Below are 20305 nucleotides of genomic sequence, written 5' to 3' on the forward strand. Positions count from 1 at the left end.
AGAAAACATGTTTTTTTCTCCTTCTAATTATTTTATAAATATTTTATAAACAGTACACATTAAGGGTATGAACATTGGTCACTTCCACTATTCAATTCCCTTAATGGTGAAGTGATGAGTTTATGGCTCAAGGGTGTGATAATCCAAAAACAAATAATTTATAACTGAGAATGTTTGGACCTACCAAGGACCCTCATGCATTAGTTAAAGAGATTCTGTCATGAGAAAACATTTTTAGTTTTACAAAATACATCTGTTAATAACGCAACTTCAGCAGAATCCTTCATTGAAATTAATTTCTCAACAGATCAAACAGTTTTTTTTCCTTAATATTTAGTTTTGAAATCTGACATGGGGCTGGATATTTTGTAAGTTTCCCAGTTGCCCTCAGCCATATGATTTGTGCTCTGATTAACTTCAGTCACTCTTTACTGCTTGGCTGCAAGTTGGAGTGATGTCACTCCCCTCCCTTTCCCCCCCAGCAGTCCTTCAGTAGAACAATGGGCAGGTAACAGCTCCCTGTTGTAATCAACTAACCAAAGAAATAAGAGCAACTCTTTAGCTTCCTAAATAAAGGTTTAGGAAGGACCATTTACAAATGCCCCTGATTTAAGATCTAGAGCCTAAAGGGTACATAAAATAATAAATCTAAGTAAAGTCTATGCCAGGGATGCCGTGGAAAGGTAAGTAAAATAGTGGTGCTTCACTGAGCTACTTTTTTTAAAGGACGGTGCAAAGTTTTTCTTAAAGGAGCATTGGTCCTGGTAGAAAATTCAATTTGGATGTAATGGGGATGCCTAACATATTGGGACAAGTGAATTGGGTTTTTCATGTTCTTTAATTCTCATCTTCCTGTATTTTTCCTTCCAAATTTAACACCGAAGGCTGTCACCTTCTAATGGAATTGCTTCATTCAAGTTGAACCCCATTTTTCCTACTATATTTTCTAACCTCTTCTTTGTATCTCTGTATCTTTTGCTAACAAAAGCTAAATGCGTTAGGAGACTTCATCAAGTAATTAGGCTTTAAATAAGACCTGTATACAGATAATATACCTTATATACTTATCCACACCTACATTTATCCTTAAAATCAAGACATGGATTCCAGACTCTTTCATTTTATGTTCTTAAATGAACTCTTCAAAAATTGGGATGGGATTTTACTGTACATCTAAATGTAGTTCTGCTTCGTCTTTACTATTCTAGTATTTATTCTATTCATTGTAACCTCATTAACTTTGATGACTACATGGAGGTAAGCTTGGAGGTGTTGCTTTTCTCAAGGCACAGCGAACACCACTTACAAAACCTAAAAAATGTAAATGTTCACCCATGTTCCCATCCTATACTATCAAACTCTCATTTTCTCTCATTCTCTTAAACTGCTCTACTCTAAATGAGTTATTTCACTGTTCAAGCTTCAGTCTTTGCTTGGATGTCTTCTCATTTCACCAAACAATCCCCTCAACCCACTATTCCTTTGAAGGCTTTTCTTAATAGCTACTAAACTAAAGTGTTTTGTGAAAAACTGTTTCTTGTAAATCACCCATTCAGTCAAGATCTTGGAATAGCCAGCCCTATATCATGCTAACGGTGTGCCATCCATACATTATTTGCATATTAAACATCTCTCTATCTCTTTTTCATCGCTGCTTATCTGTTCATGACTGCAAATTACCTTCACATTTGTGTCTGTAAATTACTAAACCACTGGGATTGTAAATTTTCAGGGCAGGAAACACATTCCTCTTTTCATTTTTGATACTTTGCCCCTCAATATAAATAATGTTTCAGTATTTATTTGTATTGCTTTCCCCCTGTTTGTAACATAATTGTATTCTAGGAAATGATATGAATTGAACAGATGTAAATATGGCAAATGAATTATCAAATATCTGGATTTCCCAACAAAAATACAGAGGTGCCAATCAGCATAAAATCCTTAGTTTTACACTAAAATATGACATTCGCAATTTACAAAAAGTGAACTGACAAATTTGTAATTTCCAAAACATTTTTGCGGTCATCTGTCTTTGTTATTAGGCTTGTAATGAGCTGCTTGAAGTCAATCCTACCTGTATACCTATTTACAGAAATATACTGTGCTGCAATCCATGGTTTGACCTTGGAAGTTCCATTATGAGCCTTTCAGTTCAGAAAATACGAAAGAATCATACTCCACTACCTGCTCTGTAAATAAGATCATTATTATGGTAATGCCCAAAGTCGATGTTAATAAATACATTTTGAGTTCTATTTTATGTTGGGTGCTGCCCTCAAGCCTCACATTTTGTTTTCCTATTTACACCCGCCATTAGTTTTCCACCCTTCGCTGAATTGTTTCTGTTTTAGTATATTGCTTTTCAATAGAGTAGATTGCATGACACTCACTGAGTCTAAAATAACAACATAAACTCATTTTTACTAGATTTAGTTCATATACTACATACTGCTACGGCTTTGCAACAGTATTGCTTAACTTCAACTAAGGCTCCCTGAACTGTTGCACCAAGTGTATGATTCCCTACTTATAGTTTTGAATAATTTTTCACTTTACCTACAGCAAGGGGCAAGTTTACTTATGGTTGAATATCGAGGGTTAATTAACCTTCGATATTCGACTGCTGAATTGAAATCCTTAGACTTCGAATATCGTTTAATCGAACGATTAAATCTTTCGAATCGAACGATTCAAAGGATTTTAATCCATCGATCGAAGGATTTTCCTTCGATCAGAAAATTGTTAGGAAGCCTTTGGGGACCTTCCCCATAGGCTAACATTGGCCTCAGTAGGTTTTAGGTGGCGAACTAGGGTGTCAAAGTATTTTTTAAAGAGACAGCACTTCGACTATAGATTTTTAGTTCGAATAGTTCGAATCGAAGGTTGAAGTCGAAGGTCGAAGTAGCCAAAAAAAACATTCGAAATTCAAAGTTTTTTTCCTCTATTCCTTCACTTGAGCTAAGTAAATGGGCCCCCAAATGTATGTATAGCTTATTATGCACACAGAATGCTTTACTTGCCAACAGTAAATGTATTGCAAGGGACAAGGGGGGGTGGGTATGGCAATAGAAGTATCCATTGTGTAAGCACTTCTGTAGTAAATTTACTTTTACTACAACTTCTCTTTCTAAAGGAGATACAGTAACCTGCTGCTTTATAGAAACTGAACAAAAATTATTTCATTTTTGACGTCTGCCCCATAACCTTTAAGTTTTGTAGCTTTTTTTTGAGTAATGTACTTAAAGAAAGACCAGATTGACTGGGTGATTTTTCTCTCTTCCTGAACATTATTCGTGTTCTGCAAGATAGAATATGATGCGATTTTATCTTCCTCTTGTTTTCCTTTTTTAATTCTATTATATCCCTATATTCAACAATGTTTAGAACAAACTTTTTAAATAGATGCCTTTGTTAAGCATATATTTGACGTGTTATATACACTGATTTCACTTATCAATATCAAGTTCAAATCAAGAATATCAAATAAATTAAAAAAGTTAAAAAAACTGTTGGACTATGTTGGCATTATTTAAATACATGTTAATAATAATAAAATATGTCCAAAAATAAATACAAATTTTAAAAAAAAATTAGAAAAATCTGTTAACCATCCTCACATCTCACAGAAAAGCTATTTCTTGATTAAACCAATAAATTGGTTCCCTAGTATCCATGCCAACATAAATAATGATGATTTGCTCATAATTTATGGTTTTGTTTTTAATACCATGTTACACTGAGGGCACATTTACTTAGCTCGAGTGATGGATTAGAATGAAAAATTCTTCGAATTTCGAAGTTTTTTTTGGGGTACTTCGACCATCGAATTGGCTACTTCGACCTTGGACTTCGAATCGATTTGAACTAAAAATCGTCCTACTATTCTACCATTCCAAGTACCAAGTACTGTCTCTTTAAAAAAAACTTCGACTACCTACTTCAACACCTAAAACCTACTGAGCACCAATGTTAGCCTATGGGGACCTTCCCCATAGGCTTTCCTAGGAATTTCTGATTGAAGGAAAATCGTTCGATCGATTGATTAAAATTCTTCAAATTTCATTGTTCGATCGAACTAAATGCGGTAAATCCTTCGACTTCGATATTCGAAGTCGAAGTATTTTACTTTGATGGTCGAATATCGAGTGTATTGCAAATAATTCATTTTATCATTTCAAATTTGCCCAAATCAAAAAAATAAGAATGGGCTAAAGACACTGTTGACATATTTTGAATGGGTAAAAACTAGAATAATCTGAATATGAGTTTTAACAGCATAGCATCTTGATATGAAGACGGAATGTGTCAACAACTTGAAACAATGTGCTAAACACTCTGCCATTAATAACAAGTTTGAAGTTTTGGCTTAACTTCATAGTTAGGGATATGCCTTCACAAGTTTACTAACTGTTAATTTTGGATGTTGCACTGATATAAGTGAAGTGCTGAATTATGGGCCACAGGTTGACCTAAGCCTGGACTTTAATAACTCCCGAAAAAAAATCAAGTTTATTTTTCCCCCTTTAAAAGTCCAACCAGAAAAATTCGGACTTCAAAGGGATGTCATGGGAAATTTTTTTTTCTCAAAACGCATCAGTTAATAGAGCTGCTCCAACAGACTTCTGCACTTACATCCATTTCTCAAAAGAGCAAACAGATTTTTTTTATATTTAATTTTGAAATCTGTCACGGGCTAGACATATTGTCAGTTTCCCAGCTGCCCCAGTCATGTAACTACACTTCAGTAACTCTTTACTGCTGTACTGCAAGTTGGAGTGATATCACCCCTCCCTTCCCCCCAGCAGCCTAACAACAGAACAATGGGAAGGTAACCAGATAGCAGCTCCCTAACAGATGCATTGGTGAGAGCTCCAGGCTGTGAGTTTTTCCCAGGCCCATTTTGGGTCTGGGGGGAGCAATCTGCTTTTCCCCCACAAATGCCTCCAAAAAAAATGAGGAAGAAGACAGCAGCCATTGCTGGCCAAGGAGTGAGGACTTGCTTGGGGTCTAACAGGAGGACTGCTGCTCCTGGTTTGGCAGCAGCAGTTGAAAATGTTCAGGTGTGCAAGATGGTGGTGGCCATGGCTTACAAGTGACAGCAAGGAAGAAGAAAGTACCTCTACATGCAGTGTTCCATCTGTTATGGAGTCTCCCAAGCAAGCAAATACTCTGGATGTACAAGCCCAAGTTTCCTGCAGAGAGTTGAAGTTCTGCTGTGGGAAGTGGCAGTTCTGCTTCTGAGGGTTGCAGTTCAGAGGCAAGCCAGGAAGCTGTGGTAAAGCATGCTGGGAGCCTGGAAGGAAGTGCTACAGGCTGTGAGGAAGCCATGGAGAGTGCTGAGGTGACATGCTGTGTGGCTATGGAGGCGGCTGAGGAGGTGCTGAAAGAGAAGCCCAATCCTGCTGCTGCAATGGCCCAGGTAGGCGCAATACACCTGTGTGATCATGTGGGAGAGGCTGCTGGAAATGGCGCTGGGAAGCCAGAGACTGTGAGCTCAGATGGGCCCAATCACAGCCAAATAATCATGGCCCTGAGAGACATTAAAGTCTTGGAGGAGAAAAGGAACATTTTGGAGGGGAGTATTAGTAACATGGTGGCTGGACTGAGTGCTCTTAAAGGGACTGAGAGATCTAAAGCCATGAGGAAAATTGTTTTCATGTCTAATGACTTGGAGGACATTAAGAATAACTTTACCAGGGTTCTGGCAGTTATACAGCCCTGGAAAGAGGTTTTTGATAATGGAAAGAAATTCCAGGAAATGGAGGAAAACGAACTGAAAACGTTGCTTAAAGACTTTTCCTTTTCTAAAGAGACTGTGATTCCTGGCGGTGGCAATGTGGGGCCTTTGTGTGCGGATTCCCAGGTCCCAGAGACTGTTTCAGTGCCCAGCACTAGTGGCCATACTAATGCCAATATAATTGCTGTGAGTGTGGCTGGTGTGAGCATGTCCAGTGCAGTGAGTGTGCCCAGTGCAGTGAGTGTGCCTGGTACCAATGTGTCAGGTGCCAGTGTGCAGTGTAACAAGGCTGAAGGGAGTACTAACATGGCTGCAGGGAGTACTAACATGGCTGCACCCCTGACTAATAAAACTGTATGTGATGCTGCAGTAAGAGAAAACGTAGCTGGTGAAAGCTGTGTCACAGAGGGTGCAGAGAATCCTCCTGTAAATAGTGAAAATGAAGGGGCATAAGGAAGGAGATGTATTTGGGATGGGAAGAGACTGTTTAGGCACAATGTCTCTGAGGTGGGTGAGAGTCAGACTAGTAGGAGGAAGAATGAGGTGAAAATTAAGTGGGTGAAGGAGAGGAGTGAGTTCCCGGGGCGCAGGTTTGTAGCCAGGAATCTCATCAAAGAGTCATTGGGCTTTACCCCTGCAGATGTGTTTGGGCTGGTAAGTGTCACAGACATTGAGTTTGATCTGAGCTTCAAACTGTCTCAGAGGCTGGATGAGTTCTGGCGCAAATATGAGGGTAAGAGAGAAGCCCCAGAGTGGGAGGGGTTTAGTGTGATTCCAGTCTCCCAGCCTGAGACCAGGATTGTCAGCATTATATTTAAGACAGTGTGTTTCCCCCCCCCCCCGAAGATTCGATAGTCTGCCTAAAGAGGCAATGCACTGTCCTGTCCCCCCTTACCCCACTGTGTGATGAGGAGGGTTTCTGGACAGGGGGGTTTGCTTCTATCCCGGTCAACCCAGGGTGTGTTTCAGGTGTGGTTCAAACAGGCACTTTACAGCTAAATGCCCAGTGGTGAAGTGCGCCTTCTGTGGTGAAACTGGGCACCCCAATAAAGAATGCCAGGAAATCTGCTGCAATTTGTGCCTGAAGTTAGGACATGCACACCGTTCTTGCCCTGATGCCTGGCACAACATTGTTAGAGATTGCCCTAATTTACAGGAGGAAACCAACCAGGGAATGGAGATTGTGGAGGAGGGTGCCCCAACATCTGAAGTGGTGGGATCAGAGAGGGAGGTTGTACAGCCAGAATCCAGTGCCCCATGCAGTAAGGTGTTGGGTAGGGCAGCAGGGAAGTTACCCAAAGAGAAGGGTGAGCCAGTCAGCCTAGGAGGGGGAGGAGTGGAGATTGGTGGGAAAGAAAGCCTCAGTTAAAAAGAAAAACAACCCCCAAAAAATGGTGCTAATAACAGGCAATAGGTTTGTTCTGCCAGAAGGTAAAAGCTGGGGAGATCTGGCTGAGGAAGTGGAGGAGAGGCTGAGGGATGATGAAAAGAGAGAGAAGCGGAAGGCTGGGGCCTTGGGAAAAAGGAACAGAAAGAGGGGCAGGAGGAGGTTTTGAGTCAGGAGGAGGAATGGGAGTCCCTAGAAGAGGATATTGAAATTGACCTGGAGGGTGAGGAGAGTACCCCAAAATTCCAAGTGAAAAGGATGGGTGAGGAAAGTGGCGGTGCCAGGCAGAAACAAAACAGGATTTAATGATAAGGGAACTTACTTTCATTAAATGAATATTGGTTAATAATGTGATGTTTTCAGTTTCTGAAATGTTTATATAATTTTCTGTAATGTTTTTACATTCAATAAAATTCCCTAACATAATTTAACATCTCCCTGGTAGATCTAAGAACAACACTCAATAGTAAAATCCAGGTCCCACTGCGACACATTCAGTTACATTGAGTAGGAGAAACAACAGCCTGCCAGAAAGCAGTTCCATCCTAAAGTGCTGGCTCTTTCTGAAATCACATGACCAGGAAAAATGACCTGAGATGCACCTACACATCAATATTACAACTAAAATAAAATACACTTGTTGGTTCAGGAATGAAAGTTTATATGGTAGAGTGAATTATTTGCAATAAATAAAAATAACAGAAATAAAAACTACACAATAAAAATCATGACAGAATCCCTTTAATAAACAACCATTTACTTTACAGTGCTACGCAATATGTTGGCGCTATATAAACATATGTTAATAATAATAATAATAATAATAAATAATAATAACTCCCTAAATAAACCCAACTGGCTGGTTTTGCCTGCAATAAGAATTACTTACTGTATATCTTAGTTTGGATCAAGTCAAGGTACAGTTTTATTACTACAGAGAAAAAGTCAATTGTTTTTTAAAAAAAATTATTATTTGAGTATATTGGTGTCTAAGGGAGATGGCCTTACCTTAATTTGGAGCTTTCTGGATAATGAGTTTCTAGATAACTGATCCCATACCTGTATCTAAGGCTGTTATCAAAGTGTTGTATATGTACAACACTTTGTAGTGCTGTATATCTTGCCATGTGTTGTGAAGTTATTATACAGTACATTACTTTGACACTTCTTATATCTTGTAATGAAATATGAAATTATTATAAATAAAACTGACACTACATTTATCCTGCATGGTTTTCTGAGGGTAATTATACATGGATTTGCACCACATTTATCTTGTAGTTTGTTCTGGGCTATTAAATGTTGGATTGTCTGGAATAGTATGAACGAATCTTTGGGCAAAGTGAAAAATAAGCTTCTGTACATATTGATTTACTAAATGTAGTCAATTACCTGTAACAAACACCGATGCCACAATTTCTGCTGAACCAAATATATTTTCCCCACGACAAGTGTATCTTCCTTCATCTGTCTTCGAAGCATTTAAGATCCGCAAACTTCCATCTGGAAGTACAGCTACCCTGAAAGAAAGTGTCCATTATTTTAGATGTACACAATTACATGGACATAAATGAGCTGATGGTATAGACAGGTTGATGAAAGCCATTCTCACTCTTAATGTCATTTTAGTCTTTAACATTGCAGCAGAAGTTTCATGGCAACAAAGTGTAGGCTCTTTAGGAGGTCCATGGCAAGCTTAATTTGTTAAAATAATCTTTAATTGCATAAATACATTGTTTCATAAATGTACCAAAAAGTCCCACTATCACAGTCTATGGGGCACATTCACTGAGCTCGGGTGAATGAATAGAGGGAAAAAAACTCAAATTTCGATTTTGGTAGAATTTTGGTAGAATGATTCGAATAGATCGAGCGAAAAAACGCTGCGACTATTCGCCCATTCGAATCGAAGTACTGTCTATTTTAAAAATACTTCGACTGCCTACTTCGCCAGATTAAACCTACCGAGTTGCTTTAAAAGCCTATGGGAAAGTCCCATAGGCTTTTTTTACTACGTTTTTGATCGAATAAAAAGGCATTAGATCAAATCCTTTGATCGAATATTCGATCATGCGACTATTCGCCGGGGCGAATATTCGCCCATTCGACTATTCGCCAGCGCGTAAATTTGCCCGAATTCCCTATTCAATTCTATTCCCCAGTCGAATTTCGAGGGATTTAACCCCTCGAAATTCGACCCTTGATACATCTGCCCCTAAGTGATAGTCTATCTAACTAACTGTGTATCTATTCTTTACCATAGTATTAATCTTTTGCACTATTTTTTTTTTGTTATTAACACCCATCCTGGTTGAACACACAGAGTTAAGTCTTATCTTGATCAGATAAGAACTGCATCCAATAAATTCCAGTGAGGCCTGAACCGACAGTGGTACAAGCTACCAAATTTGCATAGAACATTTTTACTTGTGGGTTTGATTTGAGTAAGTTAAAACTTAAGGTAACATCACATTGGGTAGCGACAATTCGTTAGCGTTGCCACTCGCAGGGACATCGCCAATTCACTAACAGGCACAAGTGCTAATTCGATAACTAACCAGATCATCACTAGCCAGTTTCAGACCCTATCAGCAGGCGTTTTTTCGCTTTCTGACGAACGGGCGCTACTCCGCCAATTCAGTGCGGATTTTACTGAACTTTATCTCTTTCTCCAGAGTTGCCTTCCCCACCTCAGACCAGGCGAAGTGCTATAAAGCAGCTAGATCTTCCTCAATTTTCTGTCACTTACATCATATCCTGTGTGCCGAAAATTAAGGTTCCAAAAACGCTGGTGATAGCAGAGCCTGCAAAAGTCCTGACTTAAACTTTTTTTGGGGTAATCGGTTTTCTCCAGTCATTTCATAACATATGGAATATTAATTTTACAGTGGGCTCTTGTGTAGGGCATTTGCAAGAAAAAGTGGTAAAAAAGTGGCATTTGCACCAACATTTATAATAAAGACGTCCATACAACTTTAAATTACCAGCCGTATGCAAATTGCCTAAGCACAAGACCACTAGCGAATTTTCGCTAGGCACAAACAAACACTACCGTATCTTCACTATGAAATGCTCACACAGCTGAAGTAACGCTAGCGAAAAAGTCGCCAGCATTCGCGCCCAGGGCACAACTTCGCAGTGGCAGCGAGTTTGCACCTGGCAAAGTGGTGCGATGTGTGCGAATCCAAAAACGCTGGTGATAGCAGAGCCTGAAAAAGTCCTGACTTAAACTTTTTTGTGGGTAACCGGTTTTCTCCAGTCATTTCATAACATGTGGAATATTAATTTTACAGTGGGCTCTTGTGTAGGGTATTTGTAAGAAAAAGTGGTAAAAAAATGGCATTTGCATCAACATTTATAAAAAAAGACCTCCATTCAACTTTAAATTACCAGCCGTATGCAAATTGACCTAAGCACAAGATCACTAGCGAATTTTCACTAGGCACAAACAAACGCTAGCGTATCTTCGTTATGAAATGCTCACACAGCCGAAGTAACACTAGTGAAAAAATCGCCAGCATTCGCGCCCAGGGCACAACTTCGCAGTGGTAGTGAATTTGAGCCTGGCGAAGTGGTGCAATGTGTGTGAATCGGTTGCTGGCGACAATTCACCCTTTAGTGAATCTTCACTTTAGTGTGTGCTAGCCACTACTGTTTTAAGTTAAGCGTAGGAAGCAGCAGTTTGGGCTTAGCGTTTTATGTTAATGAAGTTTCCCTCTACCTTTGTTTTACAGGGTTGACACCAGAAGCAATTGGGATCCTGCTGCAGGCATGTAACCAATGATGTTTCTATTTAAGCCTCCTCTACCTTGTGCTGGATCATTGAGCTCTTTCCCATGACCAAGCCACCTGAGATCCTGTAAGTCAGCTTTATTCCCTGCTCGTGTTCCCCCCATATTCTGACTCTTTTAACAATGGCCTGTAGTTTGGAGTCTTGTTTATCCGACATCTGCCCTGAACTTCTACCTGTCGAGACTTTTTTGCTTGCTGCCTGCCCAGACCCTTTTTTATGGTAACATCTGTAAACTTACAACTAGAGGCATAACAGTTAAAAATGAATCATCAATTATTTATAAAGCAACAAAATATTCTATAGGAATGCACATTAGGATTAACAAACTCCAGCATTTTCATTGCACCGTCATTTAAATGTTTGCAGAATTAACAGATTCTATTTAGTATTGTCATGGAAATGTGCCCCATTATGTCCTGTCATTTCTGCTGGTATTATCCCAAAACAGGCAAGGAACAGAAATTATGGTAGTTTTGTGCATCCTATTCTTTTGGAAATGTAAACTCAAACTGCTGATAATTAGTAAACAAATTCTAAGCAGAACGCGCCATTTACCTGCTCAGCTAATTTGATATGTAGAACTTTGATATATTACTCCATTTATAAAAGCTTCTATGTATGTATTTATAAAAATTTAATGGATGCCTCTAGCATAATTTTAATGATTTCAATTCATTATAAGAAATTAATGGAAAAGAAACAATGGGGGAAAACAATCCTCGCTACACATCAATATTCTATTCAGATGCCGAGAATTGTGCAAATGTTGCAGAATCCCCCAGAATGTGCACACATAAGCTAAACCAAAAAGAGCCATTCCTTGTATGAATCACAAATCTGATATTTCTGATGGCAAATAAGATTGGAATAATACAATAGAGGCCACACAACTAACTGGGAGTAAATTTCAGTATATGGCTTCACATAGTCCTGTTTCAAACTAGCAAACTTTTATCAGCAAACTTATATTTGTGCTGTACCCGTCCATATAAGCTGTAGAAACTTTACAAAAATAAAAGGAAATTTAAATTTTCTGCATGACGCACACGACTGGGGCACCTGGGAAACTAACAATATGTCTACCCCATGTCAAATTTTAAAATGAAATATATTTAATTTATATATTTTTTTTCTTTAAAAAAATGGATTTCAGCACAGAAGTTTGCTAGAGCATCACTATTAACTGATGCTTTTTGGGAAAAGAGACAATATTCCTTTAGATATGTCCTAAAATATATATTTTGTGACCTATCTTAATGAGTGCAACAAAGTGCTAAAGCAAAAACGTGCAAATCATTATGTTTTTATCCACAATGCTGAATTTTCCCCCTATAATTCCAGCACAGGTCCTCTCAAAACAGTAAGGGTAATTAACTAATTAACAGAGGTAGAACAGAGAGTAAGTGCTCATTTTAAGAGCTCTTCATTCAGGGTGCCCTCTGTGCCTTGAACTTAAAAAAATAGCATTTTTTGGTGGGTGCAAGATGGCCTTGTTCTAATTGGCTGCCATAGGGAAGGTGGTATGTATAGTGCTGTCACGGTCGGCACCCAACACCAGAACAAACACCAGGCACCCTAGTCTTGGCTCGTGCTTCACCAGTAGTTGACCACCTTTGGGCCTCGGGAGGAGCCCTCGGCTTACTTGGATGCCACCTGGACTTTAACGAGAGGTGCAAGATGAGGGTTCTGTATAGGCAGAGGGGCACAACAGTATATAGAGTATTTTGAGGCCAAAGGTCACGGTACAAGCAGGAATAGGCAAATTCGTGGTCAGACAGGCAGGGTCGAGGCAGGTAGATAGAAGGATTGTCAGGCAGGCGAGGGTCAAAACCGGGTAATCAATCAGATGGGGTGATGCAGAATCGGAATCAAACAACAGGCAGGAGTCAAACCAGGAAGTCAATCAGGAGGAACAGACGGAATTAGAGTCGGTTTCAGGCAAGGGTCAGGTTACGGAGGTCAGAGAAGTCAAAAGCCAGGCTGGGTCAAAATACAGAAGTTAAAAGCAGAATTCAGGCTAAACAGGTACTAGCACACGGGCAATGAAAAATAGTAAAAATGTCCCTTTATACCTTTAAATTCTGCGCAATTGCACGCTGACGTCATCACGGCAGCGAGCATGCGCCTACAAAACCCGGCAGTGCGCGCGCGGTGCACACTAGGAAGGAGCCGGCACCAGGGAAGTGGAGCAACGTGGCGGGCGTTCCCGCCGCACCACTAGACCACCAGGGTGAGTCTTCGTTACAAGGGCCCATAAGTTGGTGTCATTCAGCTTGCATGTGTCTTTTTTTTTATGATGCATGATACAAAACGTGGAGGACCATTTATCACCAGTCTCATTTTAGTGGCTTTAGAGGTTTTAGGAATCACAAATAAATATTCTCTACAAAAAATTCCCTAAAACAACAAATGTCATGAAAGTTATGAAATGATTTGCATATAAATAGCACAAATGAAAAAATAACCCTGAATAATCCAAATAAAAATACAAAAGCCTTTAAAAGCTCTAAATTTTTTTTTTGATAATTACTATGAAAAAATGAGAAAACCTCTAAAAGTCCAAATTAATTAAAAAAAATGGTCCAATAGGATCAGCACGGCTCCCATTGACTTCTATAGGACGCTGCCAACTTATCTAAAAAATGTATTGATAAATACGGTAAAAAAGTTTGGGAGTTTGTTTAGAGTGTTTTAAGGAATAATGAGAAATATTTAGTAATCAACCCCCTAAAACTTAGGGCCTATTTGCTGCCAATCATAGTTTTTTTTAAGAATCTCAAAATAATTTTGGTGTAAAAACCACGAAAAACTCTAATACAAAAATTTGCCACGTAAAATGTGTTGAGCTGCTAAAGAAGTCAGCTTGAGCTGTGCTGATCCTATTGGACCATTTTAATCCATTTGACCATTTAGAGATTTTCTGATTTTTTTTTTCGTCAGTAATTGTCCAGAGGTTTTCTTGTCTTTTGTTCAGCATATTTTCCTTTTACGTTCACACTCTTTATATTTAGATCTATTAATAAATCCCATGGCATTTGTGATTTTAGAGAAAGTGAATTTAGTCGTGTTTTAAAAAAAACACTGAAATAAAAAGGCCACTAATATTTGGCTTTTCCTTTGTTCTGTTGTGCATTAAAATGCTCACTAATAATATCTTATTTTATGTACAGCACTATGACCTTAATAAGCAACCTTGGTCCCCTGTACATTCATGATCGTGTACATCCTCAACAATATTATATTGGGATTGAAAAATGAATAGAAAGGTCATTTAAACTTAATTTCTAACATGTGAGTTTTATTGCTCATCCTCATTAAGGGGAGAACATGTACCAAGCGCTCTCTATGGAGCAGAAACACAACCTTTTCTACTGTTTATCTAGTTTTAAGTTCAAGTAATGAGGAAGAGATGTATTTAAGCTCTTTGAGTATCATTACACTAGGATAATATATATACTATTTCAAAAATATTATTACAGCTTCCAGTTTGCTTGTAAGATAATGTTTCACTATATATATATTTTTTTCATATTAAGGAGCAGATTTACATAGGGTCAAATATCGAGGGTTAATTAACCCTCGATATTCGACTGCCGAAGTTAAATCCTTCGACTTCGAATATCGAAACTTTTTTGTTTCATCTGAAAAAAGTCTGACCAGAAAAAAAACAGACTTTAGTAAATAACCCCCTAAATGTAAGCTAAATAAACATGGTCCTCTGTGAACATTATTTAAGGGTCAAATAGCGCTTGCCTTTAAAGTTGCATGAGATTGCAGTGCTCTCCAGGATTCAGATACAGCATTGCAGTTGTGTCCTGATGTCTGTTTCAAATTTGAAACTCTTGATAAATTGTTGCTCTATTACTCCACCCTGTTACTTCATCCATTGAATGCTACAATACACAACTGGAATACTAAAGTGTAGTATAGATACCTTTGCACAGCAGTGGGATTCTGATTGATATTACATAATAAATGCAGGCAGTTGGCTTCCCTCCTGCCAACATGACAAAGAAAAATTAGAAGAATCAGGGATTCTGTTAAAATCACAGCATGTTGCTTAATGGCAAATGAGAGCTTGAAGCCTTGAGTGCAAAACCAGGATATTTTTGTCAAGCTACTGATTGGATTTCATGTACAAGAAGGCAGATGTCTAAAAGGGCACTGACTCATTTAGCTTTTGGTATTCAATGCAAGTTCTGATCCGAGCAAGCTGTCTCAATGCATTAGGCTATATGGATATCACTTCAGGATCTTTAACTGAAAATACAGAGAAGCTAGGTGTATGTACTGTAGTTTGCAGTTTTAACTAGGGATGCACCGAATCCACTATTTCGGATTCAGCCGAATCCTCGAATCCTTCTTGAAAGATTCCAAACCGAAGCCGAATCCTAATTTGCATGTGCAAATAAAAGGCGGTAAAGGAAAAAGTGGGAAAAGAATGTTTTAGATGAAAAGTCATGTGATTACCCTTCCCACACTTAATTTACATTATGGTTTGGCCATACATAATGGTTTACATTATGGTTTGGCCACACATAAGGATTCAGCTGAATCCTGCTGGAAAAGGCTGAATCCCGAACCGAATCCTGGATTTGGTGCATCCCTAGCTTTAACACTCATTTGCCACCATTGTAACTGTATTTTTGAACCCAAGTCTATTGACCCACAGTAACCAAACAGCTGGTATTTACTGTTCAACAGCATTGAAAATATTGAAAACCAGCATTTCTTACAACCTAGCCACTATAGGTTATTGGTAGTGATGGGCAAATCTGCTTCGCTATTAGTGATGGGTGAATTTGTCCCGGCGAAAAGCGTTGTGCGCCCACATTTTTCGCAAACTCATTTGATGCCGGCGAAACGTGGAAATTTGCCACCACAGTTAGCACACCACAAATTTGCCAACTTTCATTGGATTATTGTACAAAACGCAGCGCAGATCATTATATCTTCAAATTGCAAACAGGGCATCTGCCATTGACTTCTACATGAACTTGGCAGGTCTGAGTCGGAGTACTTTTTTATTTTGGACTTTCGATTTTAATAAATCACGAAAAATTTTAGTTTTTTCGTTTCATCTGAAAAAAGTCAGGTGCATCCCTAGCTTGAATACAAGGGACTCGTTTGCCACCATACTGTATTTTTGAAAGCAAGTCTGTTGACCCACGCCTGCGACAATTTTTATTTTGTCCAATGCATTAAAGTCAATGGGCGTCCGAACAATTTTTATGCGCGACAATTTTTCTCTGCACGTCGTACGTCCAAATATTTTTTGATGCTGCAGATTTTTTCGCAAATTTATTTGAAACGTGGCAATTTGCCACCACAGTTTGCACACCACAAATTTGCCAACTTTTTCAGTTGGAAGTCGAACACTTTTATATAACTCAGCACCAAGTTGGGTCACATTTCTAAGGCCATTTAAATTTCCCTGTGCCTAGTTACCTTGCTCTAAGGCCATTTACATTGTTGTGAGACCATTACATCACTCAGCACCAATTTACATTTCACTGTGACCAGTTACTTGGCACTTTTCCTTGTTAGATACAGAGCAAATCTCCAGCACTTGCTCTTTGTCCTTATTCAAGAGTGATGGCGGACAACCACATTGGAGATGCTTAAGGGGTTGAATAAAGATCAAGGTTAATTAAACTGATATATGTCATTGGGTCATTTTGATGGTCTACCATGTACAGTCCTTTCTTTTATCCCCACTTTTTAGTGTTTTATTCTGGTGACAAACAGGTTCACAAGCTTTCATTAGATGTCATGAAACTGATCTTTCAACAGGTGCAAGGGTCTGTTTTTCGTTTTTCAGATATAATTGCCCTATTTTTAGCTTAAAACCAATAAAGTTTTACAAACCAAATCAATTATACATTGATGAATGCTAATAAAAAAAATCCTTGCACACATGGTAAGCAAAAAGAAAAAGGGGAATACCAATTGTTATAATTATATAGATATACACAGATAATTCTGGATGAAGATACAAGGGTTTCTTCTGATATAGAGCCACAATAAAGACAAATTCTAGGACACTAAATGGTGTGACAATATGTCTCTTTTACATGGCACTAAACCCAAGGATAGAAACAGCAAACATCCAAAGATGTGATGGTCAGGTAGTAACGGGTGCATAGTGTCCTTGTTAAATTTTATTGGGTACATGAAAATGTCCTACTGAGATTATGATAACATTTTTAGAGTTATAGGAAGGCACCACAAGGAAACTGCTGGTTAATAGAAAATCAAGTAAAGTCAAATAGATGTCACTAAGATACTTAAATACATCTCAGCTGATTTCCTATACACAGGGCTTTGCACTGCCGTTACAGCATGAAAAAAATGAATGCTCTGTTGTGCACCATCTAACAAAAGGATTGTATTTTTTATAGGGAAGAGATAATCTGCACGCCCACTTTTAAGGGTTTTATCCAGCTATTAGTATTTACAACTAAAACTTGATACATTTGATCCAAACGTAGTCCTTTACGATAAGTGGGTTGTGGCCTTGATTCATTAATCTGAAACCAAGAACATTTGGTTCCTGCCTTGCTGGTTATATAGTGTTTAATATAGGAGGTGGAAACTAAATGGATTCTCCTGGAGCTCGTGCCAGACGATACAAGCTGCTAAAGAGACGAATTAAATACTTAATACCTGCCTATAGTTCCCTATTGTACATAAAAACCCTGCTCTATGCATCTTGTCCTGTACTAAAGCCTAAGAAGTAGCTAGAAATGTTGTACATTATGTTTTGGGCTTCTGTACCAGCCCAAGGCAACAACAGCCCTTTAGCAGTAAAGATCTGTGGGGCTAAAATACGAAGTGGCTAACGATAATTCGCTAAAGTGACGTAATTTCGTTATTTCGCATCCATCATTACACTATATGCTCCTCAAGCTCTGCACCTCTCTGTCAAGCTCCACCTTGATTATGTCATATATCAGTTTCATGATATTGTTACCCCACAAATCAATGAAGCACCTCCTTACAATACATTGCCTTTTAAAGGGGAACTTTTAAAGTTAACTTTTAGTATGATGTAGTGAGTGATATTCTGAGAAAATTTGCAATTGGTTTTCATTTTTTATTATTTGTGGTTTTTGAGTTATTTAGCTTTTTATTTAGCAGCTCTCCAGTTTGCAATTTCAGACATCTGGTTGCTAGGGTCTAAATTACCCTAGAAACCATGCATTGACTTGAATAAGAGACTGGGATATGAATGGGAGATGCCTGAATAGAAAGACGAGTAATAAAAAGTAGCAGTAAAAATAAAGTTGAAGCCTTACAGAGCATTTGTTTTTTAGATGGAAACTGGAAAGAGTCAGAAGAAGAAGGCACATAATTCAAAAACTATAAAAAAGTAATAATGAAGACCAATTTAAAAGTTGCTGAGGATTAACCATTCTACAACATACTAAAAGTTAACTTGAAGGTAAACCACCCCTTTAAATCTGCATGTTCTCCCCCGACTTGATATTTGCAAATAAATATCTTTCATATACGCCTTCAAGACTTATTTAGCCCCTTAGTCATCCTTTGGAAACTCCTTATGTGTTCCATCAGCCATTCAAAGAATGTGCAAAGCTAAAAATGCTTCCTTGAAACTTCTTTACACACCCAAATCCAAAATAACTAGACAAGCTCTCCCAATTTGCTCCTAATTATCCTGTTTGGATATGCTGTAATTTTTTCTTTGGCTTCATGTTCTACCTGTTACTCTGTGTAGCGCTATAGTAAACTGACTTGTGCTAGGGCCGTTTACTCTACTTTCCTTGGTGGGCTGAGACCACCGATGAGCTCTCTTTCTCAGGGGTAAGCCCTCGCAGCGGGGTGGAGGCAGGGTGTAGTGTAACTGTAACCTGATGCGATAGCACAATGATGGGCGCCAGTAGTTCCTTAAAAGTTGAACCAAGAATAATATTTATTGAACAATAGCACATAGATCATTTAGCACATTGATCCACAATGGAGAATAGAACATACACAGCAGCATAAAGGAAGCATATACTCACAGCACGTATAGGCTGAATCCCCACAGGCTAGGGAATATACAGCAGAGAGTAAGTTGACAGCATGTGATGGGTATTGCCCATTTTTCAGGATATCTTCCAGTGGCAGACTAGGGGAACTCCTGACATCCCTATCCCAACACTTGGTTCCTTACTCTGGGTCAGTAATACCCTGGGATCTTAATCCCTCTAATCTCCTCGGCGGAGCCTTGAGCTGCTCAACTATTTAACCTCTCTATCACTCCTAGAGCGATCTATAAAACGAGTATAGCTGTCTAATTACTAGGGTTAAGGCGCCTAGGGTCAGCACTACCCATTCCCTTCCAGCCTGCTTGGTTGGGCTAAAGCAATGGACCCAGAGCACATGGTTCCTAAACCTTTTATACTCTGGCACAGTGCCATCTGGTGTACACTGTGTGAACTACAGGGGTTACATAAGCACAAGGTCCCCATAAGGACCCACTGAGGTGTCCATATTACTAGGGATGTGCCTGTCTGTAAAGTGTAAGGGTGTCTAAGATTTTCACATCCCTACACCTGTATAACACAGTAATGCTAAATAGCACCTAATAATTGTTTCCCTTTAACATATCACTGTGCTACATAATAAAAGATAAGGAAGATAAAGATAAAAGAAAAAGGTTCTTTCATGAATCAACATCACTTTTATCACAGAACAGTATCCCTTTCTGTTCAAGGCTGACATTGCATGCTCTAATATATATTTATGTACGTCTAGATTCTTTTCTTAGGGCAGAGAGACACGTGGAGATGCGGGGATATTTACTCGCCTGGCGATAAATCGCCTCTTCTTCAGGCGAATAATCTCCCCGAACTGCCTTCCCACCGGCTAGAATCTAGGGGGCCGATTCACTAACTTCGAGTGAAGGATTCGAAGTAAAAAAAATTTGAATTTCAAAGTGTTTTTTGGGCTACTTCGACCATCGAATGGGCTACTTCGACCTTCGACTACGACTTCGAATCGAAGGATTCGAACTAATCGTTCGACTATTTGACTATTCGATAGTCGAAGTACAGTCTCTTTAAGAAAAAACTTCGACCCCCTAGTTCGCCATCTAAAACCTACCGAACTCAATGTTAGCCTATGGGGAAGGTCCCCATAGGCTTGGCTAACTTTTTTTGGTCGAAGGATAATCCTTAGATCGTTGGATTAAAATCCTTAGATCGTTGGATAAAAATCCTTCGATCGTTGGATAAAAATCCTTCGAATCATTAGATTCGAAGGATTTAATCGTTCGATCGAAGGATTATTCCTTCGATCGAACGATCGAACTATTTGCGCTAAAATCGTTTTAATTCCCAGTCGAATATCGAGGGTTAATTAACCCTCGATATTCGACCCT

The 20305-nt window shown here is 38.8% G+C and overlaps 1 protein-coding gene across 2 annotated transcripts in view; it reads right to left on the bottom strand.

The window, feature by feature from the left end:
* LOC108710006 (contactin-5) overlaps nt 1–20305 on the bottom strand; it is a 759713-nt gene that overhangs the window by 93371 nt on the left and 646037 nt on the right. For both annotated transcript variants that reach the window (XM_018250343.2, XM_041584574.1), the window contains one exon: nt 8520–8647. In XM_018250343.2, the coding sequence (XP_018105832.2) occupies nt 8520–8647 (128 nt within the window). The remainder of the gene's footprint in view (nt 1–8519; nt 8648–20305) is intronic.

Source organism: Xenopus laevis, chromosome 2S, assembly GCF_017654675.1.
Source record: "Xenopus laevis strain J_2021 chromosome 2S, Xenopus_laevis_v10.1, whole genome shotgun sequence".
Lineage (NCBI taxonomy): Eukaryota > Metazoa > Chordata > Amphibia > Anura > Pipidae > Xenopus > Xenopus laevis.